This window comes from Furipterus horrens, unplaced genomic scaffold (genome assembly GCF_987537825.1).
Source record: "Furipterus horrens unplaced genomic scaffold, mFurHor1.1.pri manual_scaffold_1, whole genome shotgun sequence".
Lineage (NCBI taxonomy): Eukaryota > Metazoa > Chordata > Mammalia > Chiroptera > Furipteridae > Furipterus > Furipterus horrens.
The window spans coordinates 3,144,031-3,158,830 of record NW_028327171.1 but is presented as its reverse complement, the minus strand read 5'-3'; the positions used below and the strand labels follow the sequence as shown (position 1 = coordinate 3,158,830).

Here is a 14,800-nt window from a genome sequence, read left to right as displayed (position 1 = left end):
TCGCCTGCCAGCTTTCAGTCTTGTTCGGGGCATATTGAACCGCTGGCGTTTTCTTGCCGTGATGTGGTGTCCCCACAAGCAGGGACTGTCCCTTTGCCAAGGCAGAAGAGAGGGCACCCCCAGGCGATGGGGGGTTGTGCTGAGCACACGGGTTGCTGTTCAGAAGCACTCACACTTACCCACAGGGTCTGGGACTCTCCCGACCTCCAGAAAATGGAAGTGCGGGGTGGAAAGGGACGCTCTTGGGCACCGTGGATTCGCAGTTTACACCAGCTCTTATGGCAGGTGCGACGGATATTTTCAGTTAGGACAAAGTGTACCGGGGCTGCAGCAGAGAGACATTGAAGAGACTTTAGCAACGAAACCCAGCAGTGCGTCTGGCCCTGTCCGTGCCCTGAACCAGTCAGAAAGAGATTGATCGATCAGGAAACAAAGCTTTAGTTAATTCATTTTAGAACCAGAGAGGAAATCCACCAGACTGTATCCCCAACCACACCGTAAACCAGGGAAGAGAAGCCACTGCACATCCTTCCTACTTCTCTGAGAATATGACGTTTCATCTTTGGGGAGCATCACAGATAATTCTGAAAATCCTTTCGAAGCCTTCTTCCTCGGGGAAAAAAAAAGCCGCACGTGCACTAACACAGTGTCATGTACAAGTCCAGTTGCCGGGGCCCATGGAGCTTATGTACGGACCTTCCAGGGATCCAGGTGGCCCCCACGCCAAGAACCTGTGAACATGGAACTTCCCCTGGCCGTGGCGGGCCAGCCTAGCTCCGCGCTGCACCGTGTAGACCCCTGGAAAGGCAGAAGTAAGCGGACCAGGGAGGCGGGCCTCCTTCTTCCACCCCGTGCTGTCTCGGTCACACCTGCTTTTCCTGCGGCCGGGACCTGGCCTGCATATTCAGGGGAGTAGATCCCATTGAAGCTGCTGGCTCAGACCTTTGAAAGGCTGTCAGGTGTGCGTGTGCATCGCCCGTTTTGTCACTGAGAGGGAAGCCCCTTTTCGGTGACGTTCTCGGACCCAGCTGCAGGTGGCCACGGGAGACCCCATGTGCCCTCTGCAGGCCTGGGGCTGCTTTTCTTGGCAGATCTGGGTTTGTGTTGACTACCCTGGGAACTTTCAGGCTGCCCGTGTTCAAACGAGTGCCTCCCCAACACTGTCCTCAAGCGAAATCCCTGCACTGTGTTCGTGCGGCGGACGTCTTTCCCAGACACGATAGTTACCCATCCCCTTCGGGGCTGTTGCCTAGCTGTGTAGTGCTCCTCACTCAAGGCACCCTCATTCTGGTGGTTTTGCGTTTTGGGGGGAACTATACGGGGAGGTTGCCTCTCCGATGAGCGAGAGGTTGGCTGAGAGGAAGAGAAGTCCATACGTTTAGAAAAGGTTCTGCAGATGAACAGAGGCGTGGCTTCATGGGGCGGGGATCACTGAGAAAGGCCTGGGTGACTCTGTTATCCGGGGATCCCAGACATTCTCTGTGCCACAGAGACGCACATGGGGCAGGAAGGCAAAGTCCCCTGGCACCCCCAGATTGTGGCACGGGTGGCACTGAAGAGGTAAGGCTTACAGGGAAGACAAGGAACGGGGATCAGTTGTACTACAATGAATTCTCCTGTCTTTCCCCCTTTTTGGGTTGTTGTTGATCTTCCCTTTAAAATAGCATATATGTGCCCTGGCTGTGGGGGGCTCAGTTGGTTGGAGCATCATCCTGTACACCAAAAAGTTGTGGGTTCGATCCCCGGTCAGGGTGCAAACAGGAGGCACCCTGTCTAAAGTGAATAAAAAACATATCCTCAGATGAGAATAAGAAATAAAATGTATATGCTGAAATCGTTTTTCAGACTTCAGAGTGGGCAGATATGGATGGAAAAAAGTCCCAGCCTCTGATTCACCGAGCCTCAGGCAGCCTTAGCCAATAATTTTTTTAGATGGCAGGTCGAAAGCTGGTGTCAAGATCTGATAGAGAATTCATCCGCAGAGATCAGGTTTCCCCTTCAGTTTTATGGTTCTCAACAGAAGAGTAACAACACTTTCCTAAAGCAAGTTGCTCTCCACGCCCAGCCACCCGCCCGAGCAGTGCCTGTCCCCTTAGTGCCCTGGCGGGGACCACAGCCTCACACTTGAGCCCTTCATGGTTTTCTTGCTGATTTTACCAAGTGCCAGGCATCACGGAGCGGGCTAGACAGCTTTTTAAAAACTAAGGTTATGTGTACGCGCAATGCTTTAAGGTGGATGGGCAGAAGCTAGGCCTCTCCTCACCCACCCACCACCCCTTCCTTGCCAGCCAGCCTTCGTTTGCTGGGGACAGAGACTGTCGGTCGGAAGGTGCCTGGGAGAGAAGTAATGGCTGGGTGAGTTTAGGGCTTCCTGTTTCAGCCGCGGGCATCGCAGACGTAAACAGAGACCCGGCCAAGGGCCGCAGGGCCGCTCTGGTCCTCATAAATCAGCCTCGTCTTTCCTTTCTGTGCCGGTTGGCAAGGGGCGAGGGAGGGCGGAGACACTTGCTCGTGGAGGACGTGTCCTGGGCTTCTTATATTTTTAAAGAAAAACGACTTGTTGAAAAGAGAGATGGTGTCTCGTCTGACGGCTGTTTTCTTTCTGCTGACGATCAGAAGGCAAGTTCCGTTCAGTAAGGGGACACGCGTGGGGGACGTGGGCTGTCAGCCTGGAGGACGGCGTGTTTCTAAGGGGGGGCGTGGGCTGTCAGCCTGGAGGGTGGCATGTCTCTACGGGGGGTGCGTATGTGTGCGCTTCCGCCGAGATGACTTCTTGGATCCAGCTGCCTTTGAGGGCCCAGCCTGTGCTAATAACGTCTTCCCCTCTGAAGCCCAAAGAAAGTAATTAACAGAAATTAGGGAGCAGCGTGGGTTTAACGAGCTGCCCGTGGATACTTTCAAACGTGCCGGGGTCTCTGCTGGCTCATGGGGCGTCGGGGGGACGACCGCCCGAGACCTGTGTTTATACGTAGGCACGAATGGGCTTCGGGCGGAACTGAGCCCCGCATTCAGCAGAGACGCACCCGGGTCTGCGTCCAGACCACAGGGACCGTGGGCTCCTTCCGCTGGAGGTGGCACCCCGCCAGTCCCTACGAGTCCATGGCGGCCAGGCAGGTACCCCGTTTAGGCATTAAGTTTCGTGTCACTGAACTTTCTCCGCGAGGGCTTCAGGGGGTTGAGGACCCTTAGATCATAAAGCGGTGCCCCCGGCCTCCTCGGGGAGGCTCAGTGGCCTTTCTGACGCGGGCACGCGCCTTCCCTCCGTGAGCAAGCCTTCGTTGAGGGACCAATTAAGCTGCGTTTTTCTCCAAGAAGATGTTAGTAAGTTTCCTGTTGAGTTTGCAACTTAGATTAACGCCTGCTTTTACCCTGAGATTTAAGACTGTCGTTAGGGATGGGGGGAGCCCCAACGGAAGGACCCTGTTACCTGCCCAGCCTCCGGATCCGAGGAAGCTCCAGGGCCTGGCTCCCGGGATGCCGGCCTGCACCCTCCCGGTGGTGTGTGGCCCTGACCGAGTCCCCTTGTGGGGGAACAAAGGAGCCGTGGCTGGCTCCGACAAAGTGATGTGCACGGACAGGCCTTGCGATCTGCGTACCCCGGGGGCCTCAGCACGCAGGGCGGGGAGGGAGGGCCCACGTGAAGAAGGGAAGCTCCGCTTTGCTCAAGGCATGGGTTTGGGGGTTTTTACAGATGTTTTCCCTTCCTTCTATGTGACACCGCTGCATGGAGCCCAGCAGTATCTGTCTGTCAGTCTGTCTGTCTGTGATCATTAACAAGGAATGGTCTAAACCATAGGGCTCTGCCTGCCCCTTTAAGGGGGACATCTGCAGTACCTGCAGCACGTTCTGCCTTCATCCTCCTGTTTGAAGCCGCAGGGCGGGTGGAGTCTGTCTTGTAGATCCAGCTGCTCATCATTTCTATTCAGCTGCAGCTGACAGGGACTCTTTGTTCTGTCAGGTTCAGGTGTACGGCCTCCTGCTTAGCAGTTTGGATGGTGGTCTCAGTGCGTCCCAGCTGGGGACGTTTTGACACCCCTCCCCCCAGGGGACACTTGGCAATGTCCGCAGACAGTCATGGTTGTCACAGCTGGGGTGTGGGTGGTGCTCCGTCTCATGGGTGGAGGCCATGGGAGCTGCCCAACACCCTCCGTGCACAGGACGGCCCCCCACCCAGACCAACTCGACCCAGAATCTCAGGGCGGGGTCGAGAAACCCATCGAGCTCCACTCTCAACGCAGGAAGCTATAAAATGCCCCCGTTGCCTCTCGGCCCTAACGCGTTCTGCCTCTCTACAAAATTTACAGAAAAAAAATATTTAAAGTTCACAGACAGTAAAAAATTAAAATTAGAGATCATCCCGAAATAGGAAAGTCCTCTTAAAAATAAGAAAGCGTGCCTGTGTTCTGTGTTCAGCGTCACCCCGTCCTCCCCTGTTCCGCAGGGGACAGTGTGGCGGCTGCAGGTGGGGGCACCCCACAACAGGGACCCTCAGAAGCAATACAAGGCCCTGATGGCCCCGCTGGGGTCAAGTGTCCCACCCGCCCCCTACCCAAAGCTTCCGTTGATGGGTGATAGATCCACAGATCCAGGGACCCTAATGCCTGTGTGTCCCCACGAATAAAATACTGAAAACAAGACCCTGGAATGTCCCCGACAGATACCTAGCAGGCACCCGAAAGGAAGTAGGAGTGGAGGCACGGCCCTGGGACAGTGGCCGACACAGGCAGAGGGAGCTGGGCTCTTTGGGGCCAGGCTCCCCCACCCCCCACCTGCCCACACAAGTGTGTGTTCTTTATCACCCGTTTTCCACACGGAGATCCAGGGGAAGATGGCTTTGGAAACAGTCTGAAACAGGGTGCTCTCCCTGCCCTGGGGAGGGCCGCAGCTAGCTGGGTGCCTTCACTGCGTTCAGCGGGGGCTTCCGTGTGACTGCTTATACTCTGCGTGGAGACCCTCGCCCCCAACTCTCTTGCTTCCTTGGAGCTCCTCGTGGTAAAGCACCCAGCTCTCATGCGACAAACCGTTTGAGACCAGGGAGAGTTAGTGGGGTTCGTGGGCGGGGTCTGAGCCTGGGCTGCGGGAGCCCAGGACTCTCACCTCGGTGTGCTCGGGGGTCCCTGGGGAGAGAGCCGGGGAGCATGCCCTGCACGATACTCTCAGTGGTAACTGAGCCCCAAGCCTGCGGCAGAGACAGGAACACGTGCCCGGAGCCCCTCAAAGGTGGACTCTCAACAATTCTCAAACACAGAGGGTCCAGCTCTTAACTTGGAAAGTACTGTGTGATCTCACCAGTTACTAGATTAGCGCCTGTCACAGAGTGGGGACTCTTGACATACCTTCCCGTGAGTGACGACCCCAGGACTCTGTGCGCTGGCCGTGGAGCCTGGTGGTCAGCCCATGGCCTTGGTTGGATTCTCCCCTGAGAAGAGGGTGTCCAGCCTGGCTGCCACCAACCTTCAGGGCTGGGCATTCCTGTGTGTCGCTTTCCCTGTGGGGCCGGCCCGTGCAGCACTGGGTGGTCAGCAGCACCCCTGGGCTCTGCTCAGTAGCCAGCTGTGCCCCCACCCAGTCATGACAACCAGAGATGTCCTTAGACGTTGCCAGATGTCCCCTGGGGAGTGGTTGAGAGCACCGGCTGCAGCTGTGTGTCCCTGGGCAAGTTGCTTGACTTGTCTGAGCTCGATTCTGCCTTTGTGCAGGGGCTGGACAGGCGGTGCCGCGCGATTGCCCTACGTAGGACACCCTGGAGGTCTTGTTACTTTGCCTGGTCAGAGCTGTCATGGTGCAGCACTAACTTTGCAGGGGAAACAATAGAGGCTCCGTGGGCCCGCAACAAGTAACGACCGGGCCCTGCTTTTCTGTGTGTCTAAATGGACCCGTTTCCAGGAGGGAACCCCCACCCTCATCCTGATTCCTCTGCCCCACGGAGCCGTCAGGTTGCGAAAGGGTTATGCACAGCGGGCAGTGAGATCTCAGATTAGCGATGGCGGAGGCGAAATTAAATATGCTCTGTAATTTGAAGCACTGCTCTTCATGGGAAAAGAAGTTCTCCCAGCTTGGCCCTTCCAGCTCTTTTGTGCAAACATTAACGGCATGCAAATATTTATGATTCATACATGCCCCTCACTTCCCGGTCGTATTTTAGCAGCCAACACCCCGATTCCGCCCTGAGGCCGAGCCGCCCCCGGTCCTGTCGCAGGGCCGCAGGCGGGCAGCCGGCAGCGTCGCATTCTTCCTGCTGGAACTGCGACGGCAGCCAGGTGTCGGGGAGCCGACCGTGGGGCTGAGGCAGCTGGCCCTGGACCATGTGTCAGGGCGCCCCGGCTGCTCCCCGGGGGCCAGCTAAGGCAGTAACTCGGCATCCGCAGAAATCGCAAGTGGACACCGCGCACTTTTGTTTGTGGGTTCTTGTTTTCTTGCATTCCGTCCAAATGCACGGCCCGGGTCACAGTACAGCCGTTGTGTGCCGGCTGATACCCGTCCGATTCATAACAACAGAAAAGAAACACACGTCTGTCTGCGACGAACCTGGGGTCTGGGGAAGGAGAAGTGGGCGCGCCAGCGGGGCTCGCTGAGGGCCGGCCGCAGGCTGCCCGTCCGCGCAGTCGGCGTGACGGGGCTTTCCCTCTGCGCCTGGAAGGGCTGTCGGGATGATTACCACGAGGTGACGGGCGTAACCAGACTTCGGAGGGGGCGCGGCCGCTCGCTCCCTCTGCGCTGTCCCTCCTCCCGCGGGGAGCAGGGACCAGAGCGGGCCGGAGTCAGCACACGTCTGGCTGATGCAGAGCGTCCGGGGCTCCGCGTTTTCCACTGTCTGCTCCTCCACGGCAAGGAAGCTGTATTCCCTCCTCCTGCCAGGAAGCTTGTGTCAGCAGAGTGCGATGACGTGGCAGGAGCTTCATAAATATTCATAAACACACGCGCGAATGATCGTTCCGGGCGCTCCCTGGGCACTGATCACGGGATGGACTGAGTGGTCCCTGGGCCGACGGCTGAGCCTCAGGGCTTGGGCTCTTTCCGATCAGGAAGCCGAGCGCCCATCGCTGAGTTATGACAGCTGTGGCCTCTCCGCAGAGGCCGTTTCATGAGGGCATTTCATTCATTCATTCGTTCATCAGTTCATTCATTCATCCTCAGATAGGTGCAGTGCACCTACTGTGTGCCAGGCACTGGGCTGGCCCCGCTGCGGAGAAGCCGCAGCCTCGAGGACTAGAAACGGGGCTGACAGTGAAAGAGGCCATCGCTGCTCTGAGTGGTCAGCACGGTGGCAAGGGGACAGGTGTGACCTCGTAAAGAAGTTGGGGTTCTTCCCGGACAAGTTGTCATCTCAGTTGACTCATTGGTGGGTGATGAGGCTGCCCGAGTGGAGACCTCAGGACGAGTGTCCATGCAGAGAAGACAGAGCAGAAGGCGCAGCCCGCCAGCAGGAGAGGGCTGGCGAGGGCCGTGACATCCGCCTCTGGGATTTGCTCTAGTCGGAGTGACGTGGACAACCGCCCACAGCTGTGAAGCAGGGAAGTGTCCAGACTAAAGAATGGGAAACGTGCCTGGCAGGTGCTTGGGGGCTTAGAGACCAGTCATGGAACCGGCAACCCCCGTTGCTGCTGTTAGACAGCCTCAGGCAGGTGCGTCTCCAGCTTGCAAACCCCCACTTGGAAGATGTCGCTACACCTGGAAGTCAGCCTCTGCCAGGCCCCGCCGACCACACCCAGCCTGGCCTTAGCTTCCTTCTTCTTCCTGCTCAGCTCCCACGCCCACAGCTTCCTGCAGCTGCGTCCGTGGGTGTTACATCTGCTCAGTGGGACCTGAGGACCCCAGCTGCCTTCCCTTCAAAATGTCCATCCTTTGGACCTCTCTGCCCCAGGCTGGTGCTGCTGGACTGTGTGTTTGTGGGGCGCTGGGCTACAGATACAAGCAGAGTCAGGACTAGGACCCCTGGGAGGGGACTTTGGTCCCCTGTCCTGCGTCATCCTAGCCCCACGGGTAGCGACTGGGGAATTTGGTTGCACCAACCAGGAAGCGAAGGGCAGCCAGTGTGGCCTTGGCCTAACGAGGACTGTGAATTCAGGGTCTTGGGGTGTCTGCACGTAAAGGATTAAAACTTGGTTCCTCCAGCAAGATCCTCAGCTGTGTGTTTCCAAAAGAAAAAGGACGATCTGAAAGGAGCCGTGAAGTCTGGGGACGGGAAGTACAAAATCGCACGACGCGCCGTGTTCCTGGTTCGGCCCATACCCTTCGTGAACAGGAAGGCCTGCCCCGCTCTCCGGGCGTGAAGCTGCACTCACACCTGTGCCACGAGGGAGGTGCGCCGAGCCTCCGGTGTGACGTCAGACGTCGTAAAGAACTGCCTGGCGACGGGACACCCATCAGACGGTCTTTTATTGCCCCGGATCAGGAGATGCAGAGCAACACAATGCCGTCCTCATCCTCAAACCACTCCTCGTAGGACAACTAACCCCAGGGCAGATACTCAGCTCGGCTTTGGCTTTCTCTGCGCACAGCCTGCTCTGTTCCTCAACCTGCCCGTCAGACCAAACACGTGCTGTTTTTATGGAAAACTGAGGGCTGTATTTTAAGCTCCCGGCTTTCGGTTGACTTTTGCGGGTTGCCCTGGTGCCGTCTGCCTTCTGCCCTTGTGGACGCAGGTGGAGAGAGACGTCTGCAAACACCGGCACTTTGCACACAGGAAATTCCGTGCAACTTGAAGGATTCGTACCCTACTCAGAAATCCCCGGATAAATAATTATACAGCTCTGCTGTCAAAACTAGGGGTGGGTGTTTGGTTAAGGAAACGGACGAGGAGAAAAGCGTGAATTTTGGTAGTTAGGTCGTTCCAGTGGAACAGTGAGACCTACCAACTAGGAATGTTTTGTGAAAAAGCCCCCAAATTCAATTTTCTCCTGGAATCTGGAGGGAGCATTAATTTTATTACTGAGATCAAAATTAGACCGGGCACCACTGACATGAGAAAAGGAGACATCTCCCTGCAACATTCCAGAAGCTGTGGGATTTCCAGAATTCGCGAAGAGCAATGCTTGAGCATTTTTTTTTAAAGCTTACTTTTCCCCCCTCGCTCTTTTGCCTGTTTCGATGGTGAGCACAAATCTTTTCCTGCCAAGGTGCATGAGCGAGCAAAGGATATGGAGACCGAGGGCCCTTAGCCAATGACCCCAGGGGCAGACGATCCTCCGTGAGTTCAGTCCCCTTGCGTGACCAAGGACAAGTTTCACATCCCCCAGAAACGGCCCCGAAAGAAGAAGGTGACGCAGGGATCCAAACCCCCACCACGCAGAGAGACAGAGGCAGAGTCCAGTGGCTCCGTAGCCAACGCAGGGGGACCGGCAGCCAGGAAGCCACCGGGGCGCCGACCCCAAGAGGAAAGGAGTGGAGGGAGGCCCCTCAGATGCGGTGCCCAAGAGAACGGGGCGGGAAGGGGCGGGACTTCTAAATAGGCTGTTGCTCCCCCGGGCAAGAGATGGTCGAGAGCCGCCTTTTTCCCTCCCATTGCTCTCGCCGCGCTTGGCCCTTTGGGGAACAGTGCACTTCTGCAACCGTCCTGAGGTTTAGCCACAGACGTGCTGGGGAAGTGGCATGTTTAGGGCCCTGGTTTTATGAGACCACAGTGGCTGCAAGAGGTCACCAGCCCTGGGGCCCATAAACATGGAGACTAACAAAGCTCAGCCCGGGGCCTCGTGGCGCCTGGCCCCGGGGAGTGCGTCAGGGCCACAGGTGCCCGGGCCCCTTGCCGTGACCTTCTTCCCAACCCAGTAAAGCAGTTAGTATTTAGCTCTGGCATTTGCACAAATAAACGGTCACTGGGGGGGTGTGGTAGCAGTTCCAGCGGGAGCGTGTGGCCTGGCTGGTTTAAAAAGCCCATCAACCAGTCACCCTTGTGCCTTACAGAGGTCGCCAGCTGGCAGGGCAGGTGTGAACTTGAACTTCAGGTGCGGTCGAAGGCACAGTTTTCCTGGTGGGTCTTTCTTCAGACCCCCGTCCCACCGCTGTGCAGACCACAGCGCAGACCTCCCCTCCCAACCCCAGGCCCTCCTCGCACGCGGTCCCTGGCTCTGGGCTCGGGAATCTGCTAGTCGCGTCTTGGATGATAACGGAATTGCCGTTTGCTGGTTCCTGGTTCCACTTAACGTGCCCAGCGGCACTATGAGACGGAAGGACCGTCCTGACGCCCGTTTCACAGATGGCAGCGCTGAGGCCCAGGGAGGGTAAGGGGCTTGCCCGCGGCCACCCAGCCGGCAAGTGGCAGAGGTGGGACCGGAGCAGGGGCAGCGCAGCCGAGGGTCACCTGTCCGCAGGCACCCGGGCAGTCCCCTTCCACGGGGTCACGTGACCAAGTCCTAAGTCATGCCACACGCCTCCCGCTTGTCGTTCCTTCCCACCTTTATTGAGCCCCAGCATGTGTTTCTCTACGGCGTTCTTCCTGGAGCCCGGCTGCCGCCGGCACCGCGGGTGGGAAGGGAGGTCTCGGTGGCCCTTTCCTTAGCTGCCCCCTCTGTCACGCCCGCGCAGAGCAGCAATGACCCCGCGCTGTGGCCCCTGGGGCCTTTCAGCAGCACGCCAGGGTCATCTGTGCGCTGGCCTGGCCTCTGCTGCTCTCGAGGGGCCAGAGTTAGGGCCTTGGAGCCCGGGAGCCCCACCCACACCCACACCCTGGGCAAGGACTCGCTTCAGGCTCCAGGGCAACTCTGGGGCGGTTCTCTCGGGCAGTCCCGTCCCTCAGCCCTGCCTTTGGTCCCGCAGAGCCGATTGGGGGGTGGTTTTGTCGCAGATCTGCTCCCCTGGCTTCTTCCTAGTCTGGCCGCAGCTTCCTGAGAAAAACACTTGACGGCCTTTCACGCGCCACACCCACTCACTTCAAATACCAGGCCCATCGGTCATTTGGATGAGAGAAGCTGGCTAATAACACATGTGCTCCAGGGCATCGCTACCAGGGCTGGGGGGGCCAGCCGAGAAGGGCCGGGTCCCAGCAGGGGTGGGCCGGGGCGTGGCGGGGGCAGAGCGTGGCCCGAAGCCCACAAGGAGCATCAGTCCGCCAGTCCGTGTCCCACTGGCTGGCTGTTCACAAAGATCAAGTTCAGAAGAACACAGAGAAGTGGAAGGCAGAGTTCTCCCGAGGTGGAAAAATGTCACCCACACCTGTGAGCCAATGTCATCACTCACTCCCTGTGTCTGTGAGCGAGACAGACGTCCTGGTCCCCACAGGAAACAGGAGCCCACTGTGACGGAAGCTACCGGAATAGATCCCCCCGTGAACCACAGGACTGTGGCCAGAACACCCCAACCGGTCACCTTGGCTGGACACACGTTTCTTGTGACTTCACCAGAAAGATGGACAGAAGTAATAGAATTTTCATTATGAGCAATGACCTCACAGATATTCACTTTGGTTGCATTTCACTCCCGATGAAGTGGGTCAGTCTGTGGTTGCCCGGAGGTGTGACTTGGCGCGCAGCCGCCAGGAGCCCCGCTTCGGCTCAGGGAGGCCCTGCTTTTGGACTGGAATCCAGGCTTCCCGACAGCGGTCAGGTGCAGTGTGGGTGCCTCAGGGTAGCAGGGACTGTTTTCTCTCTGGGGGCTGTGGGGGGGTGGGGGGAGGTCCCAGAAGTCTGGATTCCCGGGGCTGGTGCCTCTGGGTTTGCTGGTAGAGACTGAGGGCCTTGGGGCAGTAATGGGAGGGACAGTGAGCGTAAAGCTGGGAGGTGGGGGTTCCGCTTTGCATATGAGCCGTGTGACTTGGGGGAATGACTTAACCTCTCTGAGCCTTTGGCTTTGGGGCCTATTCATTGAGGACAGTAAAATCTCTCTTGCTTATTTCCTGAGACCAAATGAAGTCATACGTGGGAAAGTACGTGAAAGGTCGTACGTTCCGCACAGACCCCAGATGCCACTATCACGCAGGCAGCGACTCTTCGTTGTCGTGTAGGAAAGCGAGGGCAGGACGGCCGCAGGAGCGGGGCCATCGGGAGGAGAAAATGCGCAGGTGCCTGCAGAGCTGGAGAGCAGCTCTCACTTCGGTGCCAGGACCTGTGTTTGTACCGGGTTAAAGGTCAAATCTTAGCGCCCTGTTGTGGGCAACAGAGAAGAAGAAAGAATAAAAGTGAACCAACACACACACGCCCACCTTCGTAGCCGTGCGTGCGCGGGATACAGTTTTGACGGTTTTACTCATAGTGACTCATTTAACCTCCCCTCAAATTCAGTGAGGCGGGGTAAGTCCTAGGCACCCACCTTCTGGGTAAGGGGGCTGAGGCACAGGGAGTGTGTGTCAGTGAAACAGCCAGATGGAAACTTATGTGCACGTATGTGTTCATAGAACCAACCGAATCTCGATCTGTCAGGTGCATATCCGTAAGTCCACGTATGGACTAAGTTCTCTTGGCCAATCCCTTGAGTGCCTTGAACCAAATCGAGCATTTAAAATTAATCCATAAAATCAATGAGCATTTATTATTTTTGAAGTACAGAGAATAATCTTAATTTAGCCTCAGACTTAGGAATTCTTTCTTTCCCCATCCTCGGAGGCACTGACAGCCCCGGCGGGGGAGACGGATCACGTGTCTTTTACCCCTTCTTGCCCTGAGTTTATAAAAGGGGAGCCAGCCTGGGGAAGCAGGGGGTAGCTGTGCCCCTGACCCTGCAGCCCCTGGGGGCTGGACGCCAAAGGAAACAGATACGCACCCCCTTGATGCTGTGTTGTCTGTGGATGATTGGGCAGAAGTCACAATTACTCTCTGACGTGGTAGATCTAAATGGACACCTTAGCATGCGCTTCAGAATTTAAGCAAAGCCAGACACAAAGGTGCGTCGGAAAAGCCAGGAGCTGCTGCGGCTGTGCTGCACCTTTCCGGTTCGAGGGGGGGACGAGGAGGTGCGTTGGCTCGGTCGCCCAGCAGGTCCCTTCATTCCTCTGTGTCCTTCTCTGTCCGACAGGGAAAAGCTTCACGCTGACGATCACCGTCTTCACAAACCCGCCGCAAGTGGCCACTTACCACCGAGCCATCAAGATCACAGTGGATGGACCCCGAGAACCTCGAAGTAAGTGGGCCCCCTCGGGGCTGGCACCCTCAGACACCGGGGACCGTGTCTTACAATCCTTGGGGTCGGTCTGGCATCGCTGACAGGTGGCTAGAACCTCTGCCGGGGGGCGGGGACGTCAGGCCCCCGTGGGGAGAAGGAATTTTATCGTGGACACTCTTGCTCCTCCGCGGTTGCCTCGGTGCCCTGGGCTCTTTCTGAAGTACCCCCCGAAGGGGCGGGGGGATGTCAGGCTGACCCAGGCGCGTGGCAGAACCGTTTCAGGCCATACGCAACTGAGGACTAGGCCCTCAAAGACTTGGTGGGTCCGACAGGCTCAGAACCGAACTGAATGGAAGGCCGGGCAGGCCCTGGGGTGGCCCAGGAAGGCCTGAGTGTCGGCATGGGCCACCCGGCCTTTTATTCCTACGTTCAGGCTGGAGACGGAGACCGTGAGAATGACCATTTTCTTCCCGTGGCCCAGATCAAAATCTTAGTGCAGGATTGTTTAAAATAGGGGATGGGAGGGTGGAAGAATGCCTGGGTGGGAAACCTGTAAATATAGAAAGATGTCACCAAAAAAAAAAAAGCTTCTCTGAGGAAGCTTTTAAAAAAGGAGCGGGGTTGTTTAGTCTGCAGGAAGATGTTTTCCTGGTGACTTAATGACTATCTTTGAGTAAACACAAGAGTAACACTCTTCCAAACCACACCCTTCCCCGGGACGGAGGCAGCGTCACACTCCCAGATCTGGGGAGCTGCCGGGAGGCCCCGCCCAGCACCTGTGTGCCCCCAAACCGCAGCGGGGTCCCCAGTGGGAAAACTCATCCCCTCTTCTCAGGGGGGACAGGTTTGACAACAGGACTCCCCTCTATTCCCGGAAGTTGAGACTCATGGAGGCCAGGAACGTAGTGATAAAGGATGTGGGGGCAAGCCAGCGGGGCTCTGGGTCAGGCACTTAGCCTACAGCACGTCACGGAGCCCCTGTGACCTCAGTGTCCTCATCTGTAAAACGGGGACAATGGGGAGGGCCTCTGTGTACGTGGGAATGCACGGGGCTGAGGCTCCCTGCCTGCGTCTTCCTGGCTTTGCTGGGGACTGGGCCTCCTGAGCACTTTCTCATGGTGGGGGCACCTGTGGGGTCTCTGAGGTCGCCCTGGGGCGTGGCTCTCTCTCTGCGTGTCACCCTGGGATCAGGGCATCCTGAAGCGATCTTTCCTGCCGTTCTGGCCACAGCCTCGCAGCTGCTCGGCCACCTGCTGGAAGCGTCTGGGGGCGGCCTCAGCTTTCCCAGAGCCCCAGGGCGGGCAGGGCCCTTAGGCCCATCTGGCCTTACTTTTCCCCGTCAGGTCAGCTTTTTCTGGCCCTGCCCAGACTCCGGAAGCTCTGGGACTCAGCAACATCCCCCGATTCCAATTTATCTGTGAAAAGCAGGCCATGCCCAGAGGACCGCCCAGTGACAACCCAGAAGGACCGGGAGCACTTCGTAGGGTTCCACAGCAGGAATGGCGACCCTGCTTTAAACACAGCAGGTGCCGTGGGCTCTCCATGGAGGACCAAAGAAGAAGCAGGCTCAGAGTACAGCAGGGCCCCGGGGCGGGGCGTGGGGGCCGTTGTGATGCATAAGGAAAGTGACTCGGAGGGTAACCAAACCACTGGAAAGGCCCATCGGGGGCTGTGGGGTCTCTGTCTTTACCAACAGAAGGAACAGTTAGTTCCCAGAGGAAGAGGCCCACACCACGGGACCCCTTGTATTGCGTGAGCCCCGACTTCT

At 57.6% G+C, this 14,800-nt stretch overlaps 1 protein-coding gene across 2 annotated transcripts in view; it reads left to right on the top strand.

Annotated features, from left to right (window-relative positions):
• The window catches only part of RUNX1 (RUNX family transcription factor 1), a 201,267-nt gene that overhangs the window by 132,426 nt on the left and 54,041 nt on the right, over positions 1-14,800 (top strand). For both annotated transcript variants that reach the window (XM_090271643.1, XM_090271638.1), the window contains exon 6: positions 12,946-13,050. In XM_090271643.1, the coding sequence (XP_090127769.1) occupies positions 12,946-13,050 (105 nt within the window). The remainder of the gene's footprint in view (positions 1-12,945; positions 13,051-14,800) is intronic.